The 27,454-nt window shown below is 36.7% G+C and overlaps 1 protein-coding gene across 1 annotated transcript in view; it reads left to right on the top strand.

Moving 5' to 3' along the window:
* LOC134364953 (histone-arginine methyltransferase CARM1-like) overlaps nt 1-27,454 on the top strand; it is a 126,485-nt gene that overhangs the window by 62,712 nt on the left and 36,319 nt on the right. Inside the window, exons 4-5 of the mRNA XM_063081166.1 lie at nt 20,086-20,263; nt 24,732-24,822. Of these exons, the coding sequence (XP_062937236.1) occupies nt 20,086-20,263; nt 24,732-24,822 (269 nt within the window). The remainder of the gene's footprint in view (nt 1-20,085; nt 20,264-24,731; nt 24,823-27,454) is intronic.

Below are 27,454 nucleotides of genomic sequence, written 5' to 3'. Positions count from 1 at the left end.
AAAGTACACTACCAAAAGTTAATAAATCTCATACTCTAGATCCTATAGAACAAGGAGCCCTTGAAATGACTGACAAGGAATTTCGAGTGATAATTCTAAGGAAACTGAATGAGATACAAGAAAACTCAGCTAGACATCATGATGAAATGAGGAAAAGTATACAGGATCTGAAAGAGGAAATGTACAAGGAAATCAATGTCCTGAAAAAAAATGTAGCAGAACTTGCTGAACAGAAGACGTTATTCAGTGAAATAAAAAACACAACGGAGAGTTTAACCAGCAGGCTTGTCGAAGTTGAAGAGAGAACCTCTGAACTTGAAGATGGGCTGTTTGAAATAACACAAGCAGACAAAAAGAAAGAAAAAAGAATCAAGGACATGGAAGAAAATCTGAGAGAGATATCAGATAACCTTAAGCGATCAAATATCCGAGTCATGGGTATTCCAGAAGGGGAGGAAAATGGAGATTCCATTGAAAACATATTCAACAAAATAGTGGCAGAAAACTTCTCAGGTATAGGAAAAATCACAGATCTTCAGATCCAGGAAGCTCAATGATCTCCAAACGTATTAAACCCAAAAAGGCCTTCTCCAAGACATGTCATAGTCAAATTGGCAAAACTCAGAGACAAAGAGAGAATCTTAAAAGCAGCAAGAGAGAAGCGTCAAATCACCTATAAGGGAGCCCAAATCAGGCTAACATCAGACTTTTCATCACAAACCCTAAAAGCTAGAAAGGAATGGGATGATATATTAAAAATACTAAAAGACAAAGATTGCCAGCCAAGAATACTCTACCCTGCAAGGCTATACTTCCGAAATGAAGGGCAAATAGAATATTTCTCAGACAAACAAAAACTGTGGGAGTTCACTACCACACGACCACCCTTACAAGAAATCCTCAAGGGAGTACTGGGTTTGGTTCCTGAAAAATAAATACCATTGCCATAAAAACCCAAGAAAAATCAAAAACCACTAGTATAATAAAAATGGCATTCATGAAGAGAAAACAAGCAAACAAAAATGCTATCTACAACCTAAGGAACCAACAAACACAGAAACCAAACAGTAAATCAGAAAGCAAGGAACAAAAGACACCTAAGACAACCAAACAACCAATAAAATGCTAGGAATAAATCAACACCTTTCAATAACAACTCTTAATGTAAAAGGCTTAAATTCCCCAATCAAAAGACACAGACTGGCTGACTGGATCAAAAAGGAGGACCCAACTATATGCTGCCTACAAGAGACCCACCTTACCCATAAAGATTCACACAGACTAAGAGTGAAAGGATGGAAAAAGATTTACCATGCAAACAGAAAAGAAAAACGAGCTGGAGTAGCTATTCTTATATCTGACAAAATAGACTTTAAACTAAAAACCATAAAAAGAGACAATGAGGGACACTACTTAATGATAAAAGGACTGATCCATCAAGAAGACATAACAATCATAAATATGTACGCACCCAATGTTGGAGCAGCCAGATTTATAAAACAAACTCTATTAGACCTAAAGAAGGCAATAGACACTAATACCATAATAGCAGGGGACCTGAACACCCCACTGTCAATATTAGACTGATCATCTAGGCAAAGAATCAGTAGAGAAACACAAGATCTAAACAAGACTCTAGACCAATTGGAATTGGCAGGTATCTACAGAACATTCCACCCAACAACCTCAGAATATTTATTCTTCTCATCAGCACATGGATCATTCTCCAGGATAGATCACATATTAGGTCACAAATCAAGTCTCAATAAATTCAAAAAAATTGGAATTATCCCATGTATCTTCTCAGACTACAATGGATTAAAACTAGAAATTAATAACAAATGAAACTCTAGAAACTATACAAACACATGGAAATTAAACAGCATTCTACTTAATGACATATGGGTCCAAGAAGAAATCAAGCAGGAAATCAAAAAATGTATTGAAACTAATGAAAACAATGATACATCATACCAAAACCTGTGGGATACTGCAAAAGCAGTATTGAGGGGGAAATTTATTGCATTAAACGCTCACTTCAGAAGAATGGAAAGATGGCAAGTGAACAACCTAACACTTCACCTTAAAGAACTAGAAAAACAATAACAATCCAAACCTAAAGTTAGCAGATGGAAAGAAATCATTAAGATCAGAGCAGAACTGAATGAAATTGAAAACCAAAAAACAATTCAAAAGATCAACGAATCAAAAAGTTGGGTTTTTGAAAAGATAAATAAAATTGACAAACCATTAGCATGGCTAACAAAAAAAAGAAGAGAGAAGACTCAAATAACAAAAATTAGAAATGGAAAAGGCGATATTACAACTGATTCATCTGAAATACAAGGAATCATTCGAGACTACTATAAACAACTATACGCCAACAAATTTGAAAATCTGGAGGAAATGGATAAATTTCTGGACACACACAAGCTCCCAAAACTGAACCATGAAGATGTAGAAAATTTGAACAGACCAATAACAATAAAGGAGATTGAAGCTGTTATCAGAAGGCTCCCAACAAAGAAAATCCCAGGACCAGATGGATTCACAGCAGAATTTTACCAAACATTCAAAGAGGAATTGACACCGATTCTTTACAAACTATTCCAAAAGATTGAAACGGACGCAAATCTCCCAAACTCATTCTATGAAGCAAACATCATCCTGATACCAAAACCAGGTAAAGATATAACCAAAAAAGAAAACTACAGGCCAATATCCTTGATGAATATAGATGCAAAAATTCTCACTAAAATACTAGCAAACAGAATACAGCAACACATACGAAAAATTATTCATCACGATCAAGTGGGATTCATCCCAGTGATGCAAGGTTGGTTCAACATACGCGAATCAATAAATGTGATACACCATATTAATAAACTCAAACACAAGGACCATATGATCATCTCTATAGATGCTGAAAAAGCATTTGATAAAGTTCAGCACTGATTCATGACAAAGACCCTCTATAAGTTAGGTATAGAGGGAAAGTATCTCAACATAATTAAAGCCATATATGCCAAACCCACTGCCAATATCATCCTGAATGGGGAAAAGCTGAAAGCTTTTCCTTTAAGAACAGGAACTAGACAAGGATGCCCACTCTCACCACTCCTATTCAACATAGTGTTGGAAGTACTAGCCAGAGCAATCAGAGAAGAGAAGGAAATAAAGGGCATCCAGATTGGAAAAGATGAAGTCAAACTTTCCTTGTTTGCAGATGACATGATCCTATATATCGAACAGCCTAAAACCTCTACAAAAAAACTGCTGGAATTGATAAATGATTTCAGCACAGTAGCAGGATACAAAATCAACACACAAAATTCAGTAGCATTTCTTTTCTCCAATAGTGAACATGCAGAAGGAGAAATCAAGAAAGCCTGCCCATTTACAATAGCCACCAAAAAAATAAAATACTTAGGAATTGAGTTAACCAAGGAGGTGAAAAATCTCTATAATGAGAACTACAAACCACTGCTGAGAGAAATTAGAGAGGATACAAGAAGATGGAAAGATATCCCATGCTCTTGGATTGGAAGAATCAACATAGTGAAAATGTCCATACTACCCAAAGTGATATACAAATTCAATGCAATCCCCATCAAAATTCCAAAGACATTTTTCTCAGAAATTGAAAGAGCTATCCAGACATTTATATGGAACAATAAAAGACCACTCATAGCCAAAGCAATGCTGAGCAAAAAAAAAAAAAAAAAAAAGCTGGAGGCATAACACTACCTGACTTTAAGCTATACTACAAAGCTATAATAACCAAAACAGTATGGTACTGGCATAAAAACAGACACACTGACCAATGGAATAGAATAGAGAATCCAGAAATCAACCCTCACACTTACTGCCATCTGATCTTTGACAAAGGCACCAAGCCTATTCACTGGGGAAGGGACTGCCTCTTCAGCAAGTGGTGCTGGGATAACTGGATATCGTTATGCAGGAGAATGAAACTAGATCCATACCTCTCACCATATACTAAAATCAACTCAAAATGGATTAAGGATTTAAATATACACCCTGAGACAATAAAACTTCTTAAAGAAAACATAGGGGAAACACTTCAGGAAATAGGACTGGGCACAGACTTCATGAATACGACCCCAAAAGCACGGGCAACCAAAGGAAAAATAAACAAATGGGATTATATCAAACTAAAAAGCTTCTGCACAGCAAAAGAAACAATTAAAAGAGTTAAAAGACAACCAACAGAGTGGGAGAAAATATTTGCAAAATATACATCTGACAAAGGATTAATATCCAGAATATATAAGGAACTCAAACAACTTTACAAGAAGAAAACAAGCAACCCAATTAAAAAATGGGCAAAAGAGCTAAGTAGGCATTTCTCTAAGGAAGATATCCAAATGGCCAACAGACATATGAAAAAATGCTCAACATCACTCAGCATCCGGGAAATGCAAATCAAAACCACATTGAGATACCATCTAACCCCAGTTAGGATGGCTAAAATCCAAAAGACTATGAACGATAAATGCTGGCGAGGCTGCGGAGAAAAAGGAACTCTCATACATTGTTGGTGGGACTGCAAAATGGTGCAGCCTCTATGGAAAATGGTATGGAGGTTCCTTAAACAATTGCAAATAGATCTACCATACGACCCAGCCATCCCACTGTTGGGAATATACCCAGAGCAATGGAAATCATCAAGTCGAAGGTATACCTGTTCCCCAATGTTCATCGCAGCACTCTTTACAATAGCCAAGAGTTGGAACCAGCCCAAATGCCCATCATCAGATGAGTGGATACGGAAAATGTGGTACATCTACACAATGGAATACTACTCAGCTATAAAAACGAATGAAATACTGCCATTTGCAACAACATGGATGGACCTCGAGAGAATTATATTAAGTGAAACAAGTCAGGCACAGAAAGAGAAATACCACATGTTCTCACTTATTGGTGGGAGCTAAAAATTAATATATAAATTCACACACACACATACACACATACACACACAAACCGGGGGGGGGGGGGAAGAAGATATAACAACCACAATTATTTGAAGTTGATACAACAAACAAACAGAAAGGACATGGTTGGGGGGGAGGGGGGGAGGGAGAAGGGAGGGAGGTTTTGGTGATGGGGAGCATTAATCAGCTACAATGTATATCGACAAAATAAAATTTAAAAAAAAATAAAATAAAATAAAAAAATAAAAAATAAAAAAAAAAAAAAAAAGAAGTCAGGCACAGAAAGAGAAATACCACATGTTCTCACTTATTGGTGGGAGCTAAAAATTAATATATAAATTCACACACACACACACACACACACACACACACACACACACAGACACACACACAAAACCGGGGGGGGGGGGGAAGAAGATATAACAACCACAATTACTTGAAGGTGATACCATAAGCAAACAGAAAGGACATTGTTGGGGGGGAGAGGGGGAGGGAGAAGGGAGGGAGGTTTTGGTGATGGAGAGCAATAATCAGCCACAATGTATATCAACAAATAAAATTAAAAATAATTAAATAAATAATTAAATAAATAAATAAATAAATAAATAAATAAATAAATAAATAAATAAATAAATAAATCTTGTTTTTCTCTGTAGATTTGTTGCCTAGATGATCTGTCCAATGATCAGAGAATAGTGTTCAGTTCCACCTCTACTATCAAATTGGGGTCTGTCTCTTTCTTTAGGTCTATTAATGATTGCTTTATATATCTGGGTGCTCGAGTGTTGGGTGCATACAATGTCTTGTTGCTGGATAGATCATTTTATCATTATATAGTGACGTTCTTTGTCTATTTTTATGTTTTTTTGGTTTAAAGTCTATTTTATCCAATATGGAATAGCTACTCCTGCTTGGTTTTTGTTTCCATTTGCATGGTAAATCTTTTTCCATCCCTTCACTTTTAGTCTGTGTGTGTCTTTACAGGTGAGGTGACTCTCTTGAAGATGGTATATAGCTGGGTCTAGCTTTTTAATCCAATCAGTCAGTCAGTGTCTTTTGAGTGGGGAGTTTAATCCATTTACAGTTAGGGTTGTTATTGACAGGTATTGTCTAATTTCTGTCATTTTATTGCTTTTTGTTTAAATGCTTTAAATATCTTTTTTTCTTTTCTTCCCTTTTTATTTTCATCTAAAATGTTTGTTGGGTTTTGAGGTGGTAAGATTTAGTTTCTTTCTCTTTCTCATTTGCATTATTGTTTTACCAGTGATTTTTGTTCTTTCTTGTATATTCACGATAGTGATTTTCATTTTTTGGATTCCAGATGCATGACTCCCTTGAGAATTTTTTGGGCTGATTGTGTGTTGGTGAATTCCTGCAGTTTTTGTTTGCCTGGTGTATACACTATTTCTCCCTCATTTCTGAAGGACAGCCTTGATTAGTATAGTATTCTTGGCAGGCAATTTTTTCTTTCAGTATTTTAAATATATCATCCCATTTTCTTCTGGCTTGTAGACTATCAGTTGAAAAGTCTGCTGTTAGTCTGATAGAGGCTGCCTTATAGGTGACTTGATGCTTTTCTTTCACTGCTTTTGGAATTCTCTCTTTGTCTTTGGGCTTTGCCAGTTTGACTATAATGTGTCTTGGAAAGGATCTTTTTGGATTGAATCTGTCTGGGGATCTTTGAGCTTTCTGGATTTGAAGGTCCATGTCTCTCCCTGTACCTGGGAAACAATTCAGTTTTTCAATGCCTTTTCCTTTCTTCTCCCCTTCTGGAACACCCATTATTTGAATATTTGTGTGCTTAAGATTGTCTGCTAGCTCTCTTAGATTTTCTTCATTTTTTGAAACTCCTTTTTTTTTTTTTTTTTTTTGGTCCACCTGAATTATTTTGAAAAGACTGTGTTTGCGTTCTGAAATTCTTTCTTCTGCTTGCTGTAACCTGCTACTCAAGCTCTTAGTTGTGTTTTTTATTTCAATGATGAATCCTTCAGTTCCAGGAGTTCTACTACATTTTTTTAAAGGTATTAATCTCTTTGTAGATTTCTTCCTTCATATTCTGGATGTTTTTTTCTCATTTCATTGTGTTCTCTAATTGAGTCTTCTCTTTTCTGTGAGTTTTCTTGCTGCTTGGAATTCCTTTTCAGCCATTTCAAGGGTTTCCTGTTCTATGGGGTCTGGTACTTGAGAATTACTATATTCCTTTGGCGGTGTCATATTTCCTTATTTATTCATATTTCTAGTATCTCTATGTTGATGTTTGGTCATTTTATAAAGTAGTTGCTTCTTCTATTATTCTGGAGTGGGCTTTGAAAAGAAAGACTTCCTCCTCTTTTTGCAGGCTCTGCTGGTGACTTTCCTTGTGTCAGTGCAGTTGAGTGAGCAATGGGCTTCCTTCAGGGTGGTCCTGGCTGCTACTGTGGCAGTGAGCTGTCCTTGTGGTGGCAGTAGCTGTGGCAGTGGCACTGGCAGACCACCTGTGGGGAAGTGGTGTTTGTGACATGCTCCTGACTTCTGTTCAGGCTGGGTGAGGTTGCCCAGGGCCTGTGCCTGGGTCCCAGGTCATGGATTGTTCTCCTGACTTCTGTTCATGTGGAGGAGGGCTGCCTGGTTCTCTGTCAAAAGTTTCTTTAGGGATTTATCACTCTAAAGAAACTGAGAAACATTAATAGAATTAACCAATTTGAATTTCAGTTTTCCTATCTATAAAGTGAAGATAATAATAATGCCTCTCTCACAGTTTTGTGGAGTAGACAAAAAGTCATAAAGGGAACACACATTGTAAAAGGTAAAAGTCCAATGTTGTCATTGACTTAAAAAGCAAAGCCATCAAAATATAATATTGTAACTGTATCATCATATACCCTAACTATAACTACAGTTATAGTCATATTCATAACTACATTCTATTGATTTATCAGCAAGAGGAAACAAATCAAAAATTACTTTTTTATTGATATACTAATACTTACATTTCTCTAAAGATTGTAATTATGCTGGTGACTCACAGTCCTCTGTACCCTGAAAATTGCTCTTGAATTGAAAAAAAATCTTCAGTGGGGAAATTTATGCATTTGTATCAGAGAGAGGTATAGGTAGAAGAGGAAAGTCTTCACTCTTGCACACAGTCCTCTAGTACTGTATGCACCCTTGGAGCCCACAAGTAACTCAACTATGGGTAGCAAAAGGGTAGAAATTGGTCTGAGTTCTCAAACTATACTGTTTGTTTATGCCTTTCATGTTGGGATTCCCCTTGGATTGGACAAAAGACACCCAACATTTATCTATTGGTTCAGGTACATGTTACAGAAAACCCAAATTAACATTAGCTTAGACCACAAGGGGTTTTTAATCTCTTGTAAAAGAAGCCTGAAGGATGGATCCTAAATCAATGTGGCAGTTCCACAAAATTCATACAGCCCCAGGCTCTTTGCATCTTCCTACTACTCTCTCCTGATCTATAGCTTATAACCTAAAGATCACCTCAAGGCCCACACAAGATGATGACTAGAGATTCATCCATATCCTAGGCAATAGGATGGAGAAAGCAAGGACTTAAAAATGTCTTTCCCTAGCTTTTTCTCTCCCTTTTGAAGGACCTTCCTGGAAGTCCCTCCTGACAATTTATGCTTACATCTCATAGACCAGAATTGACAAGTAGACACACTTAGCTGCAAGGGAGGCTGGGAAATGTAGTATTTTAGTTAGTGCATTGTTGTCTCCAGGAATATAGGCATTTTATCAATAAGATAAAAGACAAGAGTGGATGTTGGATCAGCAAGTAGCAGCTACCACACAAGATATAAATTATTTTGGGCTTTCTGGGGAAAGAGTAGAAAGGAGAACCTGTGATTAAGGAGAATTTCTGACAGGTGGCCTGACTAACTGGCTACATCCACACTCCCACTCCTGCTAGAAACTGATCACTAACAGCCTGGCTCACCTACCATAGAAAAAAAGAAGGAATAATAGCGTCTATTGCGTGCTTGCTGTTTGTCAAGCAATGTATAGTCACTTTACATGCACTATTGCATTAAGTCTCAGAGCATCTCATGAAATAGGTGCTAATATTTTTCCTATTTTACCCATATGGCTCTGAGATTAATTAACTTTACCAAGATTACTGGAAAGTGGAGAAACAGAGACTTGAAGGTCTTTAGTCGCAGAAGCAAGTACTCTTAACCACTGTGCTGTACTACATCACACACACACACACACACACACACGCACGCACGCACACACACACACACACACACACACACACACACACGAAGATGGGAGAGCAAAAGAGTCATAGAGGGGTAACAAAATAAACTAAATCCCTGAACTGAAATGAAAAATGGTATAATAAAATCATAAAGGACATTTTTTAAAAGTAAAATCATGACCCCTACAAATATAAAATGAACCTGTGTGAAATATTTAGTCATTAATTAATAGTGAGCCAGTAAGATGTTAAATGTGTTCAAAGGAGAATTCAAAGAACCATAAGAATGGTCTACCTATAGGCTGATAAGTGGCATTCCATCAAACACAGCTCCTTTCCAGTTTTAAAGACAAGAATTACTTGCATTATTACTGGTTTTATGTGCAGAATAAAGTAATTGAAAGTTAAAGATAACCTGGAAGGGTATGCTAGACAGGACATTCAGTAATCTTTTTGTCCATTTTAAAGTCTTTCATAATTTACAAGATTTTTCCTTACATACCTAAATTATCTTCTTCCCATTGTCAGATATACCAGCATTTAGGGAGATGTAAAAATATCCCATAAATTCATTTTACACACTTACTCTCCCCTTACCTGCTACCAAAGGTCCAGCATAGAGAGAGGAAAAAGCAAAGAATATTTTTCTCTTTCAATGGCCACAGCATGTTGGTAATAACATTCTAAATTAAAATGGAAAATTGAATTCCAAGAGCTGCCATGTCACCTTTGGGGAAGTGATTAGCAAATACTTATTGTATGCCTCCAATGTGCCAGATGGCCAAAGTAGACATGACACCTACTGTCAGATACTTACAGTATACAGGGAGAAATTTACCTTCCAACAGAGGGCACATAAGCTGGCCAATGTTACACACAAAGATTGACCCCTCCCCTGCCACACACACACACACAACCCTGTGAATTGCTTCTATGGACATTGCTTATTTCTTAGTGCTTACGTTATCACCTGCTCAGAGCATCCTTTCCCAGCCTAGACAGCTTGTCTCCTGGATTTTCTTCCTGCCTCATTGTTGAGCACTTTGAAATATCATCAGAGGAAAAACACCATGTGAATTTAAGTTGCCAGTGTGGTTTTTGGTTTGTGGCCCAATTATGGGATTGGCAGGATTTCTGCCATAAAAACTTCATGGGACTTCCTTCTGTCACCTTTGGAGTTTCTGCAGTGATAAAGGGGCATGTACTTGCTCAGTACAAGGAAGCCCTCTGGGCTCCTCAAACTTTGCCCTTACATTATTTCAAAGACAAACAGGGAGGAAAAAGTGTTTATCTTTGTCTCTCCCTTCTTTCTGCTCTGTCTCCCTCATCTGTTGTTCTCTATATTTCTCACCGTCTGCCTTGTCCTCACTGCCCTGCCTACTAGTTCTTGTTTGCAAAGGGTTTCTGCACTCATGTCTCTGGCTGGTTCTTCCAGGGCTCCTTGATTCTTTCCTGGCAGCAGATTTCAGGGGGGCCCTGTGTGCTGCACACTGATAATTAAGCGCAAGTGGGCCAAAAGGGGTCAGATGCAGTGCTAAGCATTCACCTGGATTCCACATATTGGGCAGGCATGCCTGGGGGAGGGGAAGGAAAGAGGGAGAGAGACACACATACTTCCTCTTCAGACCCTTCTCAGAAAGGAGCCAAGCCCTAAGGCTACTGTCCCCAGTGATTGTTATGAACTGAGTTGGTTTAAACACATTGATAACTATAATTGCTTTCCTCCAAGTCTACCACTGCCTTGTGGCATGTCCTCGGATGGGACACTGACCTTAGGACTCAATTTTCGGATTTATAAAATAACAACATTGGAATGGGTAGTTGGCAAAGAACCTCAGTTGAAGCATTCTGTTCAAGTAAACTAAAGCCATTGACTTTTTTAACAGCAAGGTTAATGTTGCTTTTTATAAAGGTTTAAGCAGATGTTCAGAATTGCCCATTAAGAAATAGGGTTTGAAAGGAGGGAATAAAGTAATTGTTTAGGTATTCCATTGCTTGGGGGATTTCTGACTTTTTTTTTCTTTTAAATGAAATACCTGCACATGGGGAAAGAGAATTAAACAATATAGGAAGGTCTCAAATAAAACGTTAATTGTCCCCCACCTACCTCACTCATGCCTGACCGTGTTCTCCAAGGTTAACCATTCTGAGCTTATATCTTTCTAATTCTTCAGCTGGTTAGCATAACTTTATGTCACAATACCCACATTTTTGTTTCCTGAACTATTAACTTTGAATGTACAGTTGACTTCCAGTATAACAGAGGAGGAACTTCCTTCTTCTGGGCGACTTTCAATTTTGTTTGGTTATATTATTTCTAGATTGCCAAGATTAAAGATTTTACCAAGTCTTTAACGCTTTGTCCATAGATTGCATCTCAAAATTTAACCTCCCAGAAAAGGATATCAAACATAAAGGTTAAATAAATATCTTTCACTGTGGAACCAAGTAGTTTCATTGAACCCACCAGAAAAGGAAATGTAATCCTATGTCACGGAACTCTTGCCACTCCAAGAAGAATGTTCTATATATCAAAATATGGAAGTTATTTTATTTCTCAGAATGCTTTGCTGCATTAATACTCAGGTTGCCACTGTTTCTTTTATGTTTTCCTTTTTCTTATATATTTTTCATTGTATTTTGTCATTAGTCATACATGATCAGAAAACCTTTGAGGTTTTCATATCTGAAAATGTTTTATATGCCTCCATAATTTATGAATTTTTGACTGGCTATAGAATTCTAGTCTCAAAATCATTTTCACTCTGAATTTACTTCATTATCTGCTAATGTCCTGTATTGCTGATGGAATTTTTGGTATCAGTATGATTCTTGGTTACGTGAGGCTAATGTGATTTTTTTTTTTTTTTTGACTTTGAAAGATTTGGGGATTTTTCTCTTTCTTTTCAGTGTTGTCCAATTTTGCCATGATGTACCTGGATGTGGACTAGGTAAATTTTAAGCTATCCACTCTGCTCCATACTCAGTAGGCCCGTTCAGTCTAAAGACTACTATCTTTCCTGAGCTCTGGTTTTTCCTATTATTTGCATAACCATTATGTCCGTGTCCACTTGCCTATTCTTTTATGGTTTCTGTCTCTTTGACTTTGCCCTACATTCTCAGATTTCCTCAAATGTACGTTACAGATCACTGTCTTGGCTTTAAGCTTTGACAATTTACTAACTGAATTATTTTTCAGTAATCATATTCGTTATTTCACAGCAACCTATTCTTGGTTCATGACTATAAATCATGACTATAAAATCTCTCCTACTCTCTAAAGTTAGTAATTTTTTAAAAAATAGTTATCTTCTGTCCTCCTTGGAGTCATGCGTTCTGTTTGTTAATCTACAACTTCCTCTTTTATGCATTTATTTTTCTGCCAATGCCTGGAGATCTTTGGTTACTGGTTCTTAAGTGCTGAATGAAGAACTAGGTTGCTTAGTATGGATAGTTAGTGCAGGTCTGCATTCCTGACAGGCCCTCACTTAGGAAGGAGAGCTGACCCTCGTCTTTGCCAAAATAGGAGGATATGTTGACAGGTGAGTTTCCCTGTCAAGTACATGGATGTGTAGCTCACTGGCAGCCCAGGGTCCTTCACTACTGCCAAAATAAGACTTTTATTCTCAGAAATGGAACCTTGATTCTCAAATTGTAATACAAAGTTATCCCAAGCTCTTCTCTGTTTCTCTGGCTTCAATAGCCACACTAGGATCTCTTCTAAGGCATATCACCAAAAAGCAGTGCTGAGAACTTTAGCCAGGGGACATAACCCAGTGATGTCAGTCCCACATATTCCATAGACCTAACGGAGGGGAAAATACCAGCCCAGATGATAATCTCATGGGCTTCTCCTACTCCTGGCATTCGCTGACTCAAAATTTGGATTTTTCTCCCAAGTGCTCTTACAGGGAGTGAATCTTCCTTATCTCCAATATTTGGGTTCAGAATAATGTGCTCTGTTTTCACCATCAGTCCAATCCAATCTGCTTTTTGTCTTCTAGAGTTCCTTCAAAATTTTCCTCCCTTGCTACCTTCTTTTAATGTACATACATGTTAAAATTTCTTTCTGTTTTTTATCATTTCCTTGTTATTTCTGTGGAATCTCAGTAAAGAGAGGAAGCAGATTTATTTGCTTAGATTATGCTTTTACTAATATTTTTCTTTAAAGAAAATCACTTCACTGCTTTTGTAGAAATAGTATCTTATAAGAAAATCAAGCAATTCAAAAACTTAACAAAGAAGAAAATTTTTAAACCACCCATAATAATCATCATTAATATTAGGTGAACAGCATTCCAGACATCTTTCTATGCAAATATAAAGAGAGATGAATGGTTACAAAAAAAAAGCACTTTTAAGCAAGTATAACTGTGGTACAAAAAAAAAATAGTGCTTTTAAGAGAGTATGACTGTGGTTACCAGACACAGGAAAAGGGAGGGGGAAGGGGGATAGGGAGAGGTTGGTTAATGGACACAAAATTATAGCTAGATAGGAAAAATAAGTTCTATTAGTATACAGACAAGCTAGGCATCTATAATTAACAATAATTTACTGCATGTTATCAAATGGCTGGAAAAGAGTAGATCAAATGTTCACGTCAAAAAGAAATGATTAAGTTTTACAATGATGAATATGCTAATTGTCCTGATGTGATCATCACACATTGTATACATGTATTGAAATATAAACATAAATTTTTCAATAAAAAAAATTAGATTATATGATCTGAGGCATTTTAAATAAGAAGTATTAAACTAAATCAAATTGAATTGAATTTAACAGAAGGAAAAGAGATTGAGATAAAAGAAGAGAAATTGTTAAACTTTAAATAAATGCTTCTTCACCAAAAGAGAAATCACTTCCTAAATTATTCCTCTAAATTTATGAAAAACATTAAGAAATTGGAATCATATTTTTTTCTACTTAAGATAAAAATGTTTTCTCTCATATGAAAGAGAAAAGTCATCAACAGTCTCAAATATCCTTTATCCTCCTTTCCCTTTTGTTAGCTACATATTGTTTTCATACTGTGAAGGTGTAATGTAATTCCTATTAAAATGGTGTATGACCAAATATAACCCAAATTCATGAGATTGTTTAGTTTTTGCTCTAGAATTAAATATATTTATTTCTAATCATCGTTTTTTTCCTATAGCTTCTTTATTGCTAATTTCTTTATTTAGATCCATCTTTTAATTACGTGAATTTATTTTTCTCTCTTGGTAAAGCATTCTTTGAATGCTTTATGTATGCTATATACCATGAGTTCTTTCATGTTGAAAACATCCATTTATTGTCTTAATACATGAATAACACCTTCTCTGGGTTTAATCTTCTTTTGATCACACTTTTTTCTTCTAAATATTGTAGACATTGTCTTATTTCCTTCTTAAAATGAATGTGATTATGGAGGAGTCTACCACCAGCCTTATTTTCTTTCACTTTTTAGCTGATTTACTTTTCTGCCTGGGTGCCCAAGGAATTCATTCTTCATTTTTTTAAACCCAACCCAAAATCTTTAGCAGAATATATTTTTGCATTACTATTACTGTATGAAATTTTCCTGTGACCCTTATGTATTTATTTTCTATCAGCAGGTTCAGTTTTTTTCATTTCAAGAAAACTTTCTTCTAATATATCTTTGAGTGATTTTTCTATTCCATTTTATATACTTCTGAGATATTAATTAAATTTACACTGCTTTGTTTCAATTTGTACTCTATGTCTATTAGCTTTTTTCTGAAGGCAGAAATTAGTTTGTCTTTTTAAATCTACATTCATTATGATTAGCTCAAACTTTTCTATTAGTAGCATAATTTAAATTTTCTCTTATAGAATATTTATACATACCAAAAATACATGAGTATGATATAATGTATAAAGAATAATAGCTAAATAAATATCCATATCCCTGCAATCCAGCTGAGGAACTAAAGTAATATAACTATATATTAAAATGCCTATATGCCTCTCCCAGATTCCATGCTCCTGCCTTCATCCCCAAATTTATCAATATCTTAAGTTTTATATTTAGCATAAAAGTTTAAAAAAATAATTTAGTACATCCTAAACAAAACAGATTACTTTAGAATACATTGACCTTTTTATGAAAAGCATAATACTATATATTCTTTAGCAGTCTGCTTTTTTTTCCCCCTTAAAATTGGGATTGTGAAATTTATTTATGTTAATACATGTACCTTCAGTTCTTTCTTTCTGACTGTTAAATAGTATTCATAGTAAGGATACACTACCATTTCCTCATTAATTTCCCTGTCAATAGTTCTAGTTTATCTTAAAAATTTGTTTTATTGCTATCAGTAAATTATAAACATTTTAGTACATGTTATCTAGTGCACATGTTCAAAATTTTCTCTAGAACATCTGTTTCTAGGAGGTGATATTCCTAAGTTATAAGATAAGTACATCTTCAACTTTGCCGAATAATGCCAAATGATTTTCTTAAATGGTTACATATAGTTTGAATTTGATATATTCTCTGCCTGGATAATGATTATGTATTATTCTATGTTGCTTTGCTTCTTGATTTATTTCCTTGGGTTATCTCCCTTTTAATCTCAATTCTGTTGCTTTATCATCTTTTCTTTAAATTCTTGTTTTATTTAATCTACATTCTTTTTGACATACATTCCTTTGCACTTTCTCATTTGATTTGATTCTTGAAATAACACTGAAGAATAGGTACCATTATTATTCCCATTTCATATGTGAAGAAATGGATTTCCAGGAAATTATGTTTCTTGGCCACAGTCTCACAGCTTGTAAGAGGAAGATCCAGAACTAGCACCCAAGTCTTTCACCTCCAAAACTCTTGCTCTTTCTACTGCTTGGAGACAGACTATAATTAAGTGCCATATTGTATATAATAGCCCTAAGACTAGTTTAACTTTCAAACTGAACGGGGATAAACAACACATCTTTTACACATGTAACTCAGTGAAAAACCTCCCAAATGAGACAAGAGCAGCAGCATACCAAGTGAAATTACTGCCCTGATCTATCTTGAAACTTATTCTGTGCCTAAAAGGATGAATTTTTCTTTTTCCAGCACCTAAAGTGTGTGTGTGTGTGTGTGTGTGTGTGTGTGTGTGTGTGTGTGTGTGTGTGTGTGTTAAGCAGCTGATACAAGTGACAATGCTATTGGCACAGACTTTAGAAACCCAATTTAATAATAAGAAAGCAGGATCAAAACAACAATATGATGTGGGTTTGCTTGTGCCTTGATGGTACCTGGAAAGAAGAGCCTTTATTTGAAATCTTCTTCTATCCCAAACTCTTCGAGAAGGATCAGGTCACACAGGGAAAAGGTCATTGTGCAGCCATGAGCGTTGTGGGAGGTGGAGACTTCCTCTGTGCTAGGAGCCTTTTCCAGCACTTAGAGAGACATTTTGAAGTTTATTTATTCCTGGAAAGGAATATTTCTACTGAGTTGCAATTTTGGAAGAATGACACATGAAGTGACGAGCTAGGAAAAAATTATCTGTACTGAGAATGTTGTAAACCAACCAAAGATGAGGGGAGACAGCAAGACTAACTCAAAAAATAGAGTGTGTCTTACATCTGGAATTCGCTGCTCTTGTGAATCAGTCAGAGCTATTGTGGGTTGAATTTCTGTCCTGTTTTCAAATATCTTTGTCAAGGAATTATAATCAAACCTAGGATTATCAGAGAACTATTTTCATTGTTTCCTAAAGATTGATCTGTGGAAGATAAATATATATTCAATGAAAAAAAGAATTGCGAAGTATTCAAGTAAATTTAGATGTCTTGATTTAACCAAGCTGGTAGTTCCTGCAGAATTCCTCAAAGCCATTAGTTTGCTGATAGACTCTGAATTGGTAAGTGGGATATGTATCATAAAGAAGTTCCAGAATTATTTGATCAGGAAGCTCTTGTATTCATGGACTCCTGGACTTCTGGAACATATGTTGGGAAATTTTGCTTTTTTCTAATCATAAAATGTTAGAACTGGAAGGAGCCTTAAAGCAACTCCAGTTTTAAACCCTAATTAGAATCCATATCTACAGATTCCTGATCTAGTGCTCATTGAAACTGGTCAGCAACAGATGAAGTCACAAGATGCAGTGACCTGCAGGCAGGCTTGCTGGCTCATTCCAGGTACGTCCTTCTTTACCAGTGAAAATACTGACTCAAAATTCTTTCCTGTGGAACCAAAATTGCTTTTCTGATAGCTCATAAAATTCTCTCTCTGAAACCTTATTATATATCTGAGCTTCCTGAGGGTTCAGAGTCCAAGATTATTCTCTATAAATTCTGCATATAGAGTCTATCTCACACTTGCTTAAAATATCTTCTGATATTGGTCCCTCCAGCAAAACTTAGACAGAAAATCTTCCCTTCCAACGTCCTGTTCCAAGTTGATGAGGCTTTGGAAAGAGACAGTTTCATACACTAAGGTTGTATGAACTGCCTCACACCCCATAAACATTTGGAAAGGGCATGAAATTTGGAAAGGGAGCCACCTTTCTGGGAGGCAATGGGCAGTGTGTATCAGAAAACTTTAGAAGTTCTATAACCTTTAACTTTGAAGGAAACAGTGGAAAGTTTCTCTCAGATTTAATTACTTTATTATTTGCCAATATACTATCATAACAGTGAGAAAATTGAAATACCCCGAATGTCCAATAATAGGGAATTGGTTAAATAAATCAAGTACATCTGTGACATACTATACAGCAGATAAAAATATGTTGTAGAACAATTCAGGGGAAGACGTTTGAAGTAGAGCTTCCCAACAAGTATGCCAGATGCTGAGATATTGATACCCTTTGCCCTCATGCCAGCTAGTCAGGGTCTAGTGTGGCCAGAGTCCCCAGCTCAAAAGACTCAAACTGCAAGCAATCTTTTCTTTCACCCAAATGTACCCTAAAATTATTGGGGTTTTCTATGTGTGCCGTGATATATAAAAAATATTTATAAAACTGATCTAAAACACATTGCATGAAAAAATGATTATGAAGTATTATTATATTGAGATTTGACACACACTCAAGTGTCTAGTAGGAAATATAACCTGCCTATATCTGGATAATGGGAATATAAGTGATTTTTATTTTCATGTTTTTGTTCATCTGCATTTCTATTTTTTGGTGAAAAGTATTCTTTAATAAGAATAATATAATTTTAACGCTTACATAGCTCATAATATTCTTTATCTTGTTTGATCCTCAAACAAACCTATGAAGCAGCTACTGCCATTACTATTTTTATTATATACATGTTATCTTTAAATTCCAGATTTGGAGGTAATAGGAACTGGATAAGTTGATGCAGGCAGAAAGGAAAAGGTGGGAGACATATCTGAAAGGTAGAAATAAGAAAATACAATAACTAATTGTCTTGGGGAACAACCTACGCTGTCAGGACACTGGGGATTGTGGTATCAGTGCTCAAAATAGAATCTTGGAAACACTAGATTTTACAAAGATTTTATGGGCAAACTTAGAGGAATGATTAGTTTTCAAGAGGAAGCTGAATTTTGGCTCTTTGCTTTTTGATACTGAGCAGATGACAGAGCATGTTGATGAAAATGCCCCAGATGATTGCTGGAACTCAGGTGAGAGAGTGAACCTAATGATGTAGCTCGAAGAGCCACCCACACGGGGCCACAGTTTGAACTAAGCAGATGAATTGACTCTCCTGGGAAGAGAACGTAGAAGGAAAAGCAGAACACCAAAGGCTTTAACCTTTAGGCTTTGTCTCCACAGAATTCCCTGGACATGACTTCTATGTGTGGAATGACGATAGAGTGAAATTCCAAGAGTCCTTGTATGTGGATAAATGTTGACAATGACATGTTCAAATACTTTTCTTTGTTGTTCTTCCCTAGATCAGAGATTACTTTTTTGACTTTTAGAAAAATTTAGGTGGAAAAGACTTCAGTAAGCTTACAGGACACGTGTTGGTGAGTGGCACCCTAGAAAATAGGATTATATGTGAAAGATGCCCTAGCCATTTGAAGAAGTGATCAGAAATTGAGATGGTGCTATTGAATCATGACAAATGCACAGTACATTACGTTTTGGATGAGCAAAGGGATCAAGCTGTGAAAACACCAAATATAAATACAGTGAGCAAAGATCTAAAAATCTCAGGGAACAGCAGCTTGAAAAGGAATGTGCTGGTGCATGTAACATGTTTATTAAGACATTTTTTCTGGCAGTATAAAGACATAAATGTAATAATTTAATAACTTTGACATATTTGGCATTAAGAAAAATATATTAGAAATTTAATAATTGTATTTCTCTTCAGGGTCCTTCTTTCAAAAGAGTTCAAAGTTATTAAACAGACTATAGAGGCCATCAAAGAAAATACATGACTGTAAAAATGTACTTCTAAAGAAAGCTTAGTGAACATGGTATTATTTATTTTTGAAATCAAAGGAACAAGGAATAATTTAATAAGAATCAGGATCGTTAATTTGTAGAAGATTATTGTATAGAGTCGTTGACAATTTCATTGCAAGTAAAACAATGGGAAATAGGCTAAAGCCATTAATAATAATAATAAAAAGCCCTCCCAAATGTATATGTGCATGTGTATACATACATACACAGACCACACATATAAATGTATATGTGAATGTGTAAAGAGTCTGGAAGAGCATACATGAAAATATTAATAGTTATTTCTATGTAGTAGGATTATAGGTGCTTTTATTTGTTTCTTATCTCTATCTTTAAAATTATCTATAATAACCATGCAATAGTTGTGAGGTTAGAAAAATAAGTTATTTTTCTTTAGAAGTGTTCGAGAAACAAATATGTCACTTCCTTCTGTTTCCTATCACATTCTCAACCCCTAATTTATAAAACTTATTTTCCCTAAGATTCTTAATAACAAAAGTTCTGGTAACCCTATGTTATCTTTTTCAGATGCTAGTGAAAAATAACCACCTTTCAGACAAGATCATTGTTTTGCCAGGAAAAATTGAAGAAATCTCACTTCCTGAGGCTGTAGATGTGATAATTTCTGAACCAATGGGATACATGCTCTTCAATGAAAGGATGCTGGAGAGTTACCTTCATTCCAAACAATGGCTAAAATCAAATGGTGAGTTGACCAGTTTCTGGGTTTAGAAAACAAGCTAACTTCCCCGTAAAAGTTGGGCACCCTCTTTCCCCTGCATTTGATTCTGTATAGAAAGGGGGGAGGATTTCTACTGCACTTAATTATTTGGTTCTCTCATCTCTCTCATCCATGACAAATTAGCTAGTCTCCAGCCATGAGAATGCAGGTGTGCTGCATAGTATTCAATAAGGTATAAAGGGATAGGTCAGAGTTCTGTGTTTTTGTCCTGATCCTATCACTTTCTTCCTTAATGAACTTGGCTAACCCTTGACCTTTTGGCTTTGGTTTTCTTATTTGTATAATGATATATTAATATAAATCATCTCTAAAGCCCTTTTAAGAGTTGGCCTTCTAGAATGTGAGAAACTCTCTGGGGTTCACTGGTTCTTTTTCATATTTTTTTCCTACTGTATTTTCTTCCCCATGAGCACTACACACAGTTGAGATAATATTAAATTCAATATTCTTTTTGTGCTTACCAACTGACTCCAAGTGCTAAGCAATTTCAATAAACTATTTTACCAAATCCTTACAAAGTCTGAATGATGACATTTCCCAGTTTATTTGAGGGTTAGCACTGAGGTTCTCAGTAATTTTGCATCCTTCCCTAAAGGACATATGGCAATGTCTGGAGACACTTCTGGTTGTCACAGTGGCAGCGGGGGTGCTACTGGATGATGGCATTTAGTTGATAATAGGCAGGTGTGCTGTGAAACATCTTTCAATGCACAGGATGGCCCCTACATCAAAGAATTTTCCAGCCCAAAGTGTCAATAGAGCGAGATTAAGACCTGGCTTAGCAGGAAGCACTTCTATGATCCCAGTTTATAAGAGAAAGCTCAGACTCACTGCAGGAAAGCAACTTGGCAAGAACACACGTCTAATAAGTGACAGAGCAGGGATCTGAACCCAGGTCTATCTAACACTGAAGCCCACACTCACAACCCCTGCGCACACTAACTTTCTCCTCTCCTCGGAGAGAGTGAACACGTTCCAACAGAGTATTTTTTTCAGTTAAGGTATAGACGTAACAGGCCACTTTTAAAAGTTGCATCTCTGATGAGAATTTCCGCTCTGTACCTCAATTTTATTTACTTTAAATTATCACTGTTGTAGATCCCTACCTGGATATCCGATGAAGGCAAAATAGTGAACAGTGCAACTCATACAGACCAAGTTATGCAGTATATGCATGTAAGTGGAGTTTAAAGCTTGTCTATAATTGCCTACACCCTTCAAAATTTAGGGGTTCCCAAAATAGGCACTAAAAAATTCTCATGGAAAAATAAATAAATGAGCTCAGGCAAAGTATACCTAATGTCAAGAACTTCATTAGAGATCCTGTTGTAAATGGCCCAGGATGCTCTTGGAAGCCTTGTGTGCAGGGGATAAAATCTGTGGGAGATGGAAATGAAGAAACATAGCAGCTTGGATGTCCTCCTCAATGCCCCCAGGAAGAATTTTTATTTTTATTTTTTTAGAGTGTTTTCAGATGGTTAGGTGCTTTCATACGATGAAATTTTAAACATAGTTAATTAATGTGCATGTGTCGAGCCCCTCTTAAGCTGAATAGTTAGACTTAATATCTGAGCATCATTTTTCCTCTAGATTTTTCAAATGGAGATGTAATTTCATATGGGGCTGTGTATCTCAAACTAGACAAGTAGAAATGAATGCTGATTTTTTTCTGCTTTCTAACCAGTGTGTTCTTGAGGGAAGGGTGATTGATTTTTTTTCTAATTATTTTTATTTTCCATCAAAACAAGACATAGTTTAAAACATCAAATAATAATAAAAAGGCTTATAATGAAAAATAGTAGCCCTCTGCCACACCTCTACCTATCCTCAGACTTCTCCTCAAGGGCAATGACTTTCAACTCTCCCTGCTCTTTCTTCTATTATTTACCTACATATTTTTATATAAAATTGTTATATTGCTATTCTGGTCACTCTCTGCTTGAGAATTTAACTTTCCTGCATAGCAGTTTCTTGATTCATCCTCCCATCCCCATTTTCTCTATATTTATACAGGTCCTTAATGCCGTTCTCAAACCCTTGGGGCCAGATGTGTTTCTGAATTCAGAATCTGGAGGACTTTAGACAGTTCATACAATCATATACCATTAGTACTTAATGCCCCCAGTGGGACCCGAGGCAACATTCCAAAATGAAACCCACATTTCTGCAACAAAACCTATGAATATTGATACTAAGTGGAATAAATAAAGACTAAAAATAGACTCATGTCAATTCAGGTCAGATTTTGCCATCGAATGATATTGCTGCAAACTTACAAAAATCTGTTGCTTTTGAGAGCTTTTTGGATTCCAGAATTTAGGGTAATAGAATATGGACCTAGCTTATTATTTGGTTAAATCAATAATCAATGTTTACATTATTATGACAATGTAAACATTGTTCAGAGCTGAGTCAGGTGGTATAGTAGATGCACTATGATTATCTTCATTTTTTCATGTAATCTTTTGTTTTTCCTGGAGTTAATTGCCTTGGGTTTTCATTAGTTTAGTTTTCATATATTCATGGCTAAATGTTTCTGTGCTGCAATAGATCTGGCAGATGCCTACCAATATTTATTCTGTGGAAGCTTCCCCCGTTTCTTTCTTCTATTCTGTAGTCCCGTGTCCTCCTCCAGGCATGAACTACTCACCAGCACTATTGCATGGCTACTAGACTTTCTGTCGTTATTTGTCTGTCTTCTCTTTCTTGGTTTTCATCATTACTTTAGCAAAGGATATTCTCTAACAGCTTCTGGAGAAAGGGTATTTGAGAAGTCACTTTTTATTGAGTTCTTGTATTATTATTGACTGGGTCAAGAATTTAACTTAAAAACAGTTTTTACTCAATATTTTCAAAGCTTTATTTTTTTTGGTTTCTGGCTTCCAGTATTGCTGTTGAGAAGTCCAATACCATTCTAACTCTTGATGCTTGAGAATGAGTTTTTCCCTTCTGGACACTTTTAATATCTTCTCTTTATTTCTAGTGTTCTTGATGTGAATCTTTTAAAATTATTGTGCTGAACATTCAGTAAATATGTCTAATCAGACTCATTTTTTTTTCAGTTCTTGAAATTTTTCTTATATTTTACTTTTGATGATTTCCTCCCTTCCATTTTATCTGATATCCTTGGAATTCCTGTTAGGGTTGGGGCTCCCAACATCCTTCTCTGAGGCTTTCCAATTTTACACAAGCAATGACACATGTTAACTTTCTAAGGTTGATTAATATCCTTCTACCTTATAATTAAAAGCCCACTGAGTTTTTCAATTGATTGGGTGTTTTGACACTAACACATGGGATTTAGATGTGAATAATGTTACAATTGTGCTTTGTCTCTGACACCTTTGAAAATATCCCAAATAAAACGATCTGTTCTATTTTAACAGACCTGGAGGGCAGCCTAGTTAAAATATGGGCACTGACTATCAGATGAGATTCCACTTCCTGGATTTTGCTCTTCCATTTATTATTTCTGTGATCTTGGCTGAGTCACTTAAATTTCCCCATTCCTTGGTTTCTTCATTTATAAAATGGGTATTATCATAGAACCTGCTTTATATTGTTATGAGGATGAAATGAATTAATACATGAGAAGCCCACAGAAAAATACATGGTAGAGTTAACATAATCAAGAATTTTTTGTTATAATTATTATTATTATTTATTTTATGATATTGCCTCTGTTTTATGACATTGTTTTTCAGACCACCCTTATTTCTGAAATTTAGTTAATAGTTCATGTTTCTTTAATGTGCAATTTAATAAATGACAATGAAAAAGATTCTCCCTGAAATTATTAGAATAATAATGCTGATCATCAGGTGGCAGGCCAGTCTAAGTGCTCTTTTGCCCTCTAAAGAAAATCTCCCTTTCCTGTGGTGACTGTAGATGCCAGAAACAAAGCCCAAGTGCATAATTCCCAGCATGGAGGTTGGTCAGCATCCGTACAGCACATCCATACATGTCTGATTACACATGTGCGCATCCTGAGAATGAAAATAATAATGGGATGATGAGATTTTGATTGTCTTCAAAGCTAAGTTGTGTTTACAGTAAGTAGATAGATGAATGAAGGAAGGAATGAATGGAAGTACCCAGAATTCCAAACACAGGACATACAGAAAGGAAAAACAAAAAACAAAAAACAGTAGCTGAGAAGGCGACTGTGCCAGGTTAAATGCCTCACCTAGGCCTGTACAAGCTTTTGTCATCACCTAGCTTTGTGAATTGCTTTGGTATTCTTTTCTATATCTCCTCCAAACTTATGCCTAATTTTCTTATCCTTGCTTTGAGACAAAATTATGTTTTATCCTGTTGTGTAAAACTGAAATAAAATTAAAGAACAGAATTGGTCTCGGGTGGTAGGTGAGTGTCCCCTTCCATCAGAAGGCTGCAGGAGTCAACCTCTGGGTCTGTTGTCTTTGCTCATTAGGAATGATGTTCCCGACATTCGGCGACGTCCACTTGGCCCCCTTTTCTGATGAAAAGCTCTACGTGGAACACTACTCCAGAGCCAACTTTTGGTAATGTTCTTTTCTCTCTCCCCTTTCTTTTCCTTCAGAGTAAATCCGAGTTTCTAAAACTATTAATATTTTGGATGAGATGATGTTGGGGGCTGTCGTGCATTGTGGGATGTTCAGCAGCAACCCTGGCCTCTACCTACTAAATGCCAGTGACACCTTCCCTTTAGAGCTGTGACCACCCAAAATATCTCCAGACATTACCAAGTGTCTCCTTAGGGGCAAAATCACCCCCAGTTGAGAACCACTACTCACAAATCAGAAACAAACACATTAGGGAGCTGTGTATGCAATGTCAAACATCCAGAAGGCTGCCCTGCTGCAGAAATGACAGCATTCTCCCCCTGCCTGCAGTCTCTCCCTTTTCACTTTTCACCATCCACTTCTTTGACTGAAGGCTGTAGCTTCTGTTAGAAGGTGCCTTTGACAGAGAACAGTTGATTCAATTCACCTCCATGTAAATGAGTTGATCCAATTCTTCTGGAGTTTTCCCAAATCTCTTTGGAGTTTTAATTGACTGTTGGCTTTGGGGCAATTCCTTTACCCCTCCGAGACTCACTTTCTTCATTTGTAAAACGTGAACTAATACAAAACCCCTGCCAGTTCTACATCACCATTCCTTCTGGGATTCTTTTCCAAAAATTGTTTTATATAAGGAGAAGGAAGGAAGGAGAATGACAATATGGGACCCATGGGAGGGAGAAAGAGCAGAGATCATCTGTGTGGGAATGTTCCGTGTGTTCCAGGTGTGTGCTGCAGGTGATGAGAGTAGATGCTCAAAGTTAGGACCTTCTAATACACAGATGTCCAAAGTTGATTTCTGGGCTTTTCTCTTTGTAATCCTGGTGAAGGGACAGCTAATAGGAGGTGCTTTGGTTTCCTGGATTACAAAATTCTTTGAGGAGTGGGATCAAAGGGCAAAAGTTTTTCTTTCTCCCTAATTTTTCCTTGCAAAATAGGCTTTCCTGCCACAGATTCATAATGTTTCATGGTTTTGCTCAATCTGTAATTCTGAGATTCCAAGCCACAGACTTTCCGATGGGAGTGCATGGCTTTTTGGTGCATACATATGTGGGTGGCGTGGGGGACAGGGAGGCGTGCTTACCTTCATAATGAGCATTGCTCTCTGAGGTTTTGCTGACCCTAGATGTCTGTATCTTAAATGTGACCTCCTGAGCCAATGGAGAGGCTGAATAATTAGGAATTTTAGGCAGCAGAGTAGATGAGACCAACAAAGTAGAGGTTTGTTGTCCAGGCAGTCCTTGGGTGACCTCCCAAGCATACTGTCTGCTGCCATCTTATTACCTTGAGGATGTTCATGATCACAGGAGGTTGGCTTGGATCCCCATCAGTATACAAACATGCTGCTTTTTATTCTATCTAAAAAAACAAAAACAAAAACAAGAAGCCAACCTTCTCTATACCTCACTTTTCCAGTCAGGTATGCCCATCTCTCCAAGACACTTTGCAGCCAGAGTTTTCAAAGGATCATCTATACTCACAGTCTCCAATGCTCCCCTTCAATTTCTCACATGAGCCATTTCTGCAAAATCACTCATATCAAGGCCACCAGATCTCTACATTGCTAAATCCAGTGATCAGCTCTCACTTTTTAACTTACTTACCAGCAGCATTTGAAACACTCTTTTGCCCCCCACACACTCTTTTGATTTTTCTGCTACCTTTCTGGTCACTTTCTCAACCAGGCTTCCCTGGTAGTAACTTGTCTCCTTAAGCTGCTTATGTTGTAGTGCCCCAGGATGCAGTCTTCAGACCTTTTCTCTGTCCACAGTTACTCCCTTGGTGAATTTACCCACTCCCATGGCTTCAAATACCATCCATATGCTAATAATTTCCAGGTGTATATCTCCAGCCCAGACTTGTCCTCCCAACTCTGTATTTTCATAGCCATTTGCCTCCTGGACATCTCCCCTTGCAGAGGCTTCCCATGTCCAAAATTCAACTCCTGGTCTCCCTACTCCCACCCAAAACCTGTTCTACTCAGTCTTCTTGTCTCAATTGATGACAACTCTATCCTCCCCATCATTCAGGCCAAAAACCCTATAGGCCTCTCTTTTTTTTTATCCCCCATATCCAAAGAACAAAGAAATTCTATTGGTTCTACTTTCAAAATATATCCAGAATCTGACCAACTCTCACTATATTCACTGTTCTCACTTGATCCCAATACCATCATCTCTCAGCTAGATTACTGCAATAGCTCCTTAGACTGTCTGTTCTCGGCTTAGCTAGAGCCTTACAGTAGATTCTATCCAGTCTGGCTCATTTCTCTCTGACCTCATCTCCTACTACCACATTCATTCGGCTCCAGCCACACAGGCCTCCCTCTGTGCAGACCCTCAGACACATCAGACATGCTCCTACGTTAGGGCCCTCGTAATTACTGATCTTCCCACCTGCAATATTTTTTCCCCAGTATTCACATGGTTAATCCCTTCAACTCCGTAAAGTCTTTGTGAAGTGCCACCTTCTCAGTGAGTCCTACCCTATCATATTGTAAATTGTTGCCATACCACTTCTAACCTCCCTTTCTCTATTTTCTGTTTTTCCCCTAGCATTAATCACCTCCCAAATGATATGTAATTCCTTTCCTTATTACTATCTATTGTCTATA

Source organism: Cynocephalus volans, chromosome 16 (genome assembly GCF_027409185.1).
Source record: "Cynocephalus volans isolate mCynVol1 chromosome 16, mCynVol1.pri, whole genome shotgun sequence".
Taxonomy (NCBI): Eukaryota; Metazoa; Chordata; class Mammalia; order Dermoptera; family Cynocephalidae; genus Cynocephalus; species Cynocephalus volans.
This window is presented reverse-complemented; position numbering and strand designations above follow the sequence as displayed.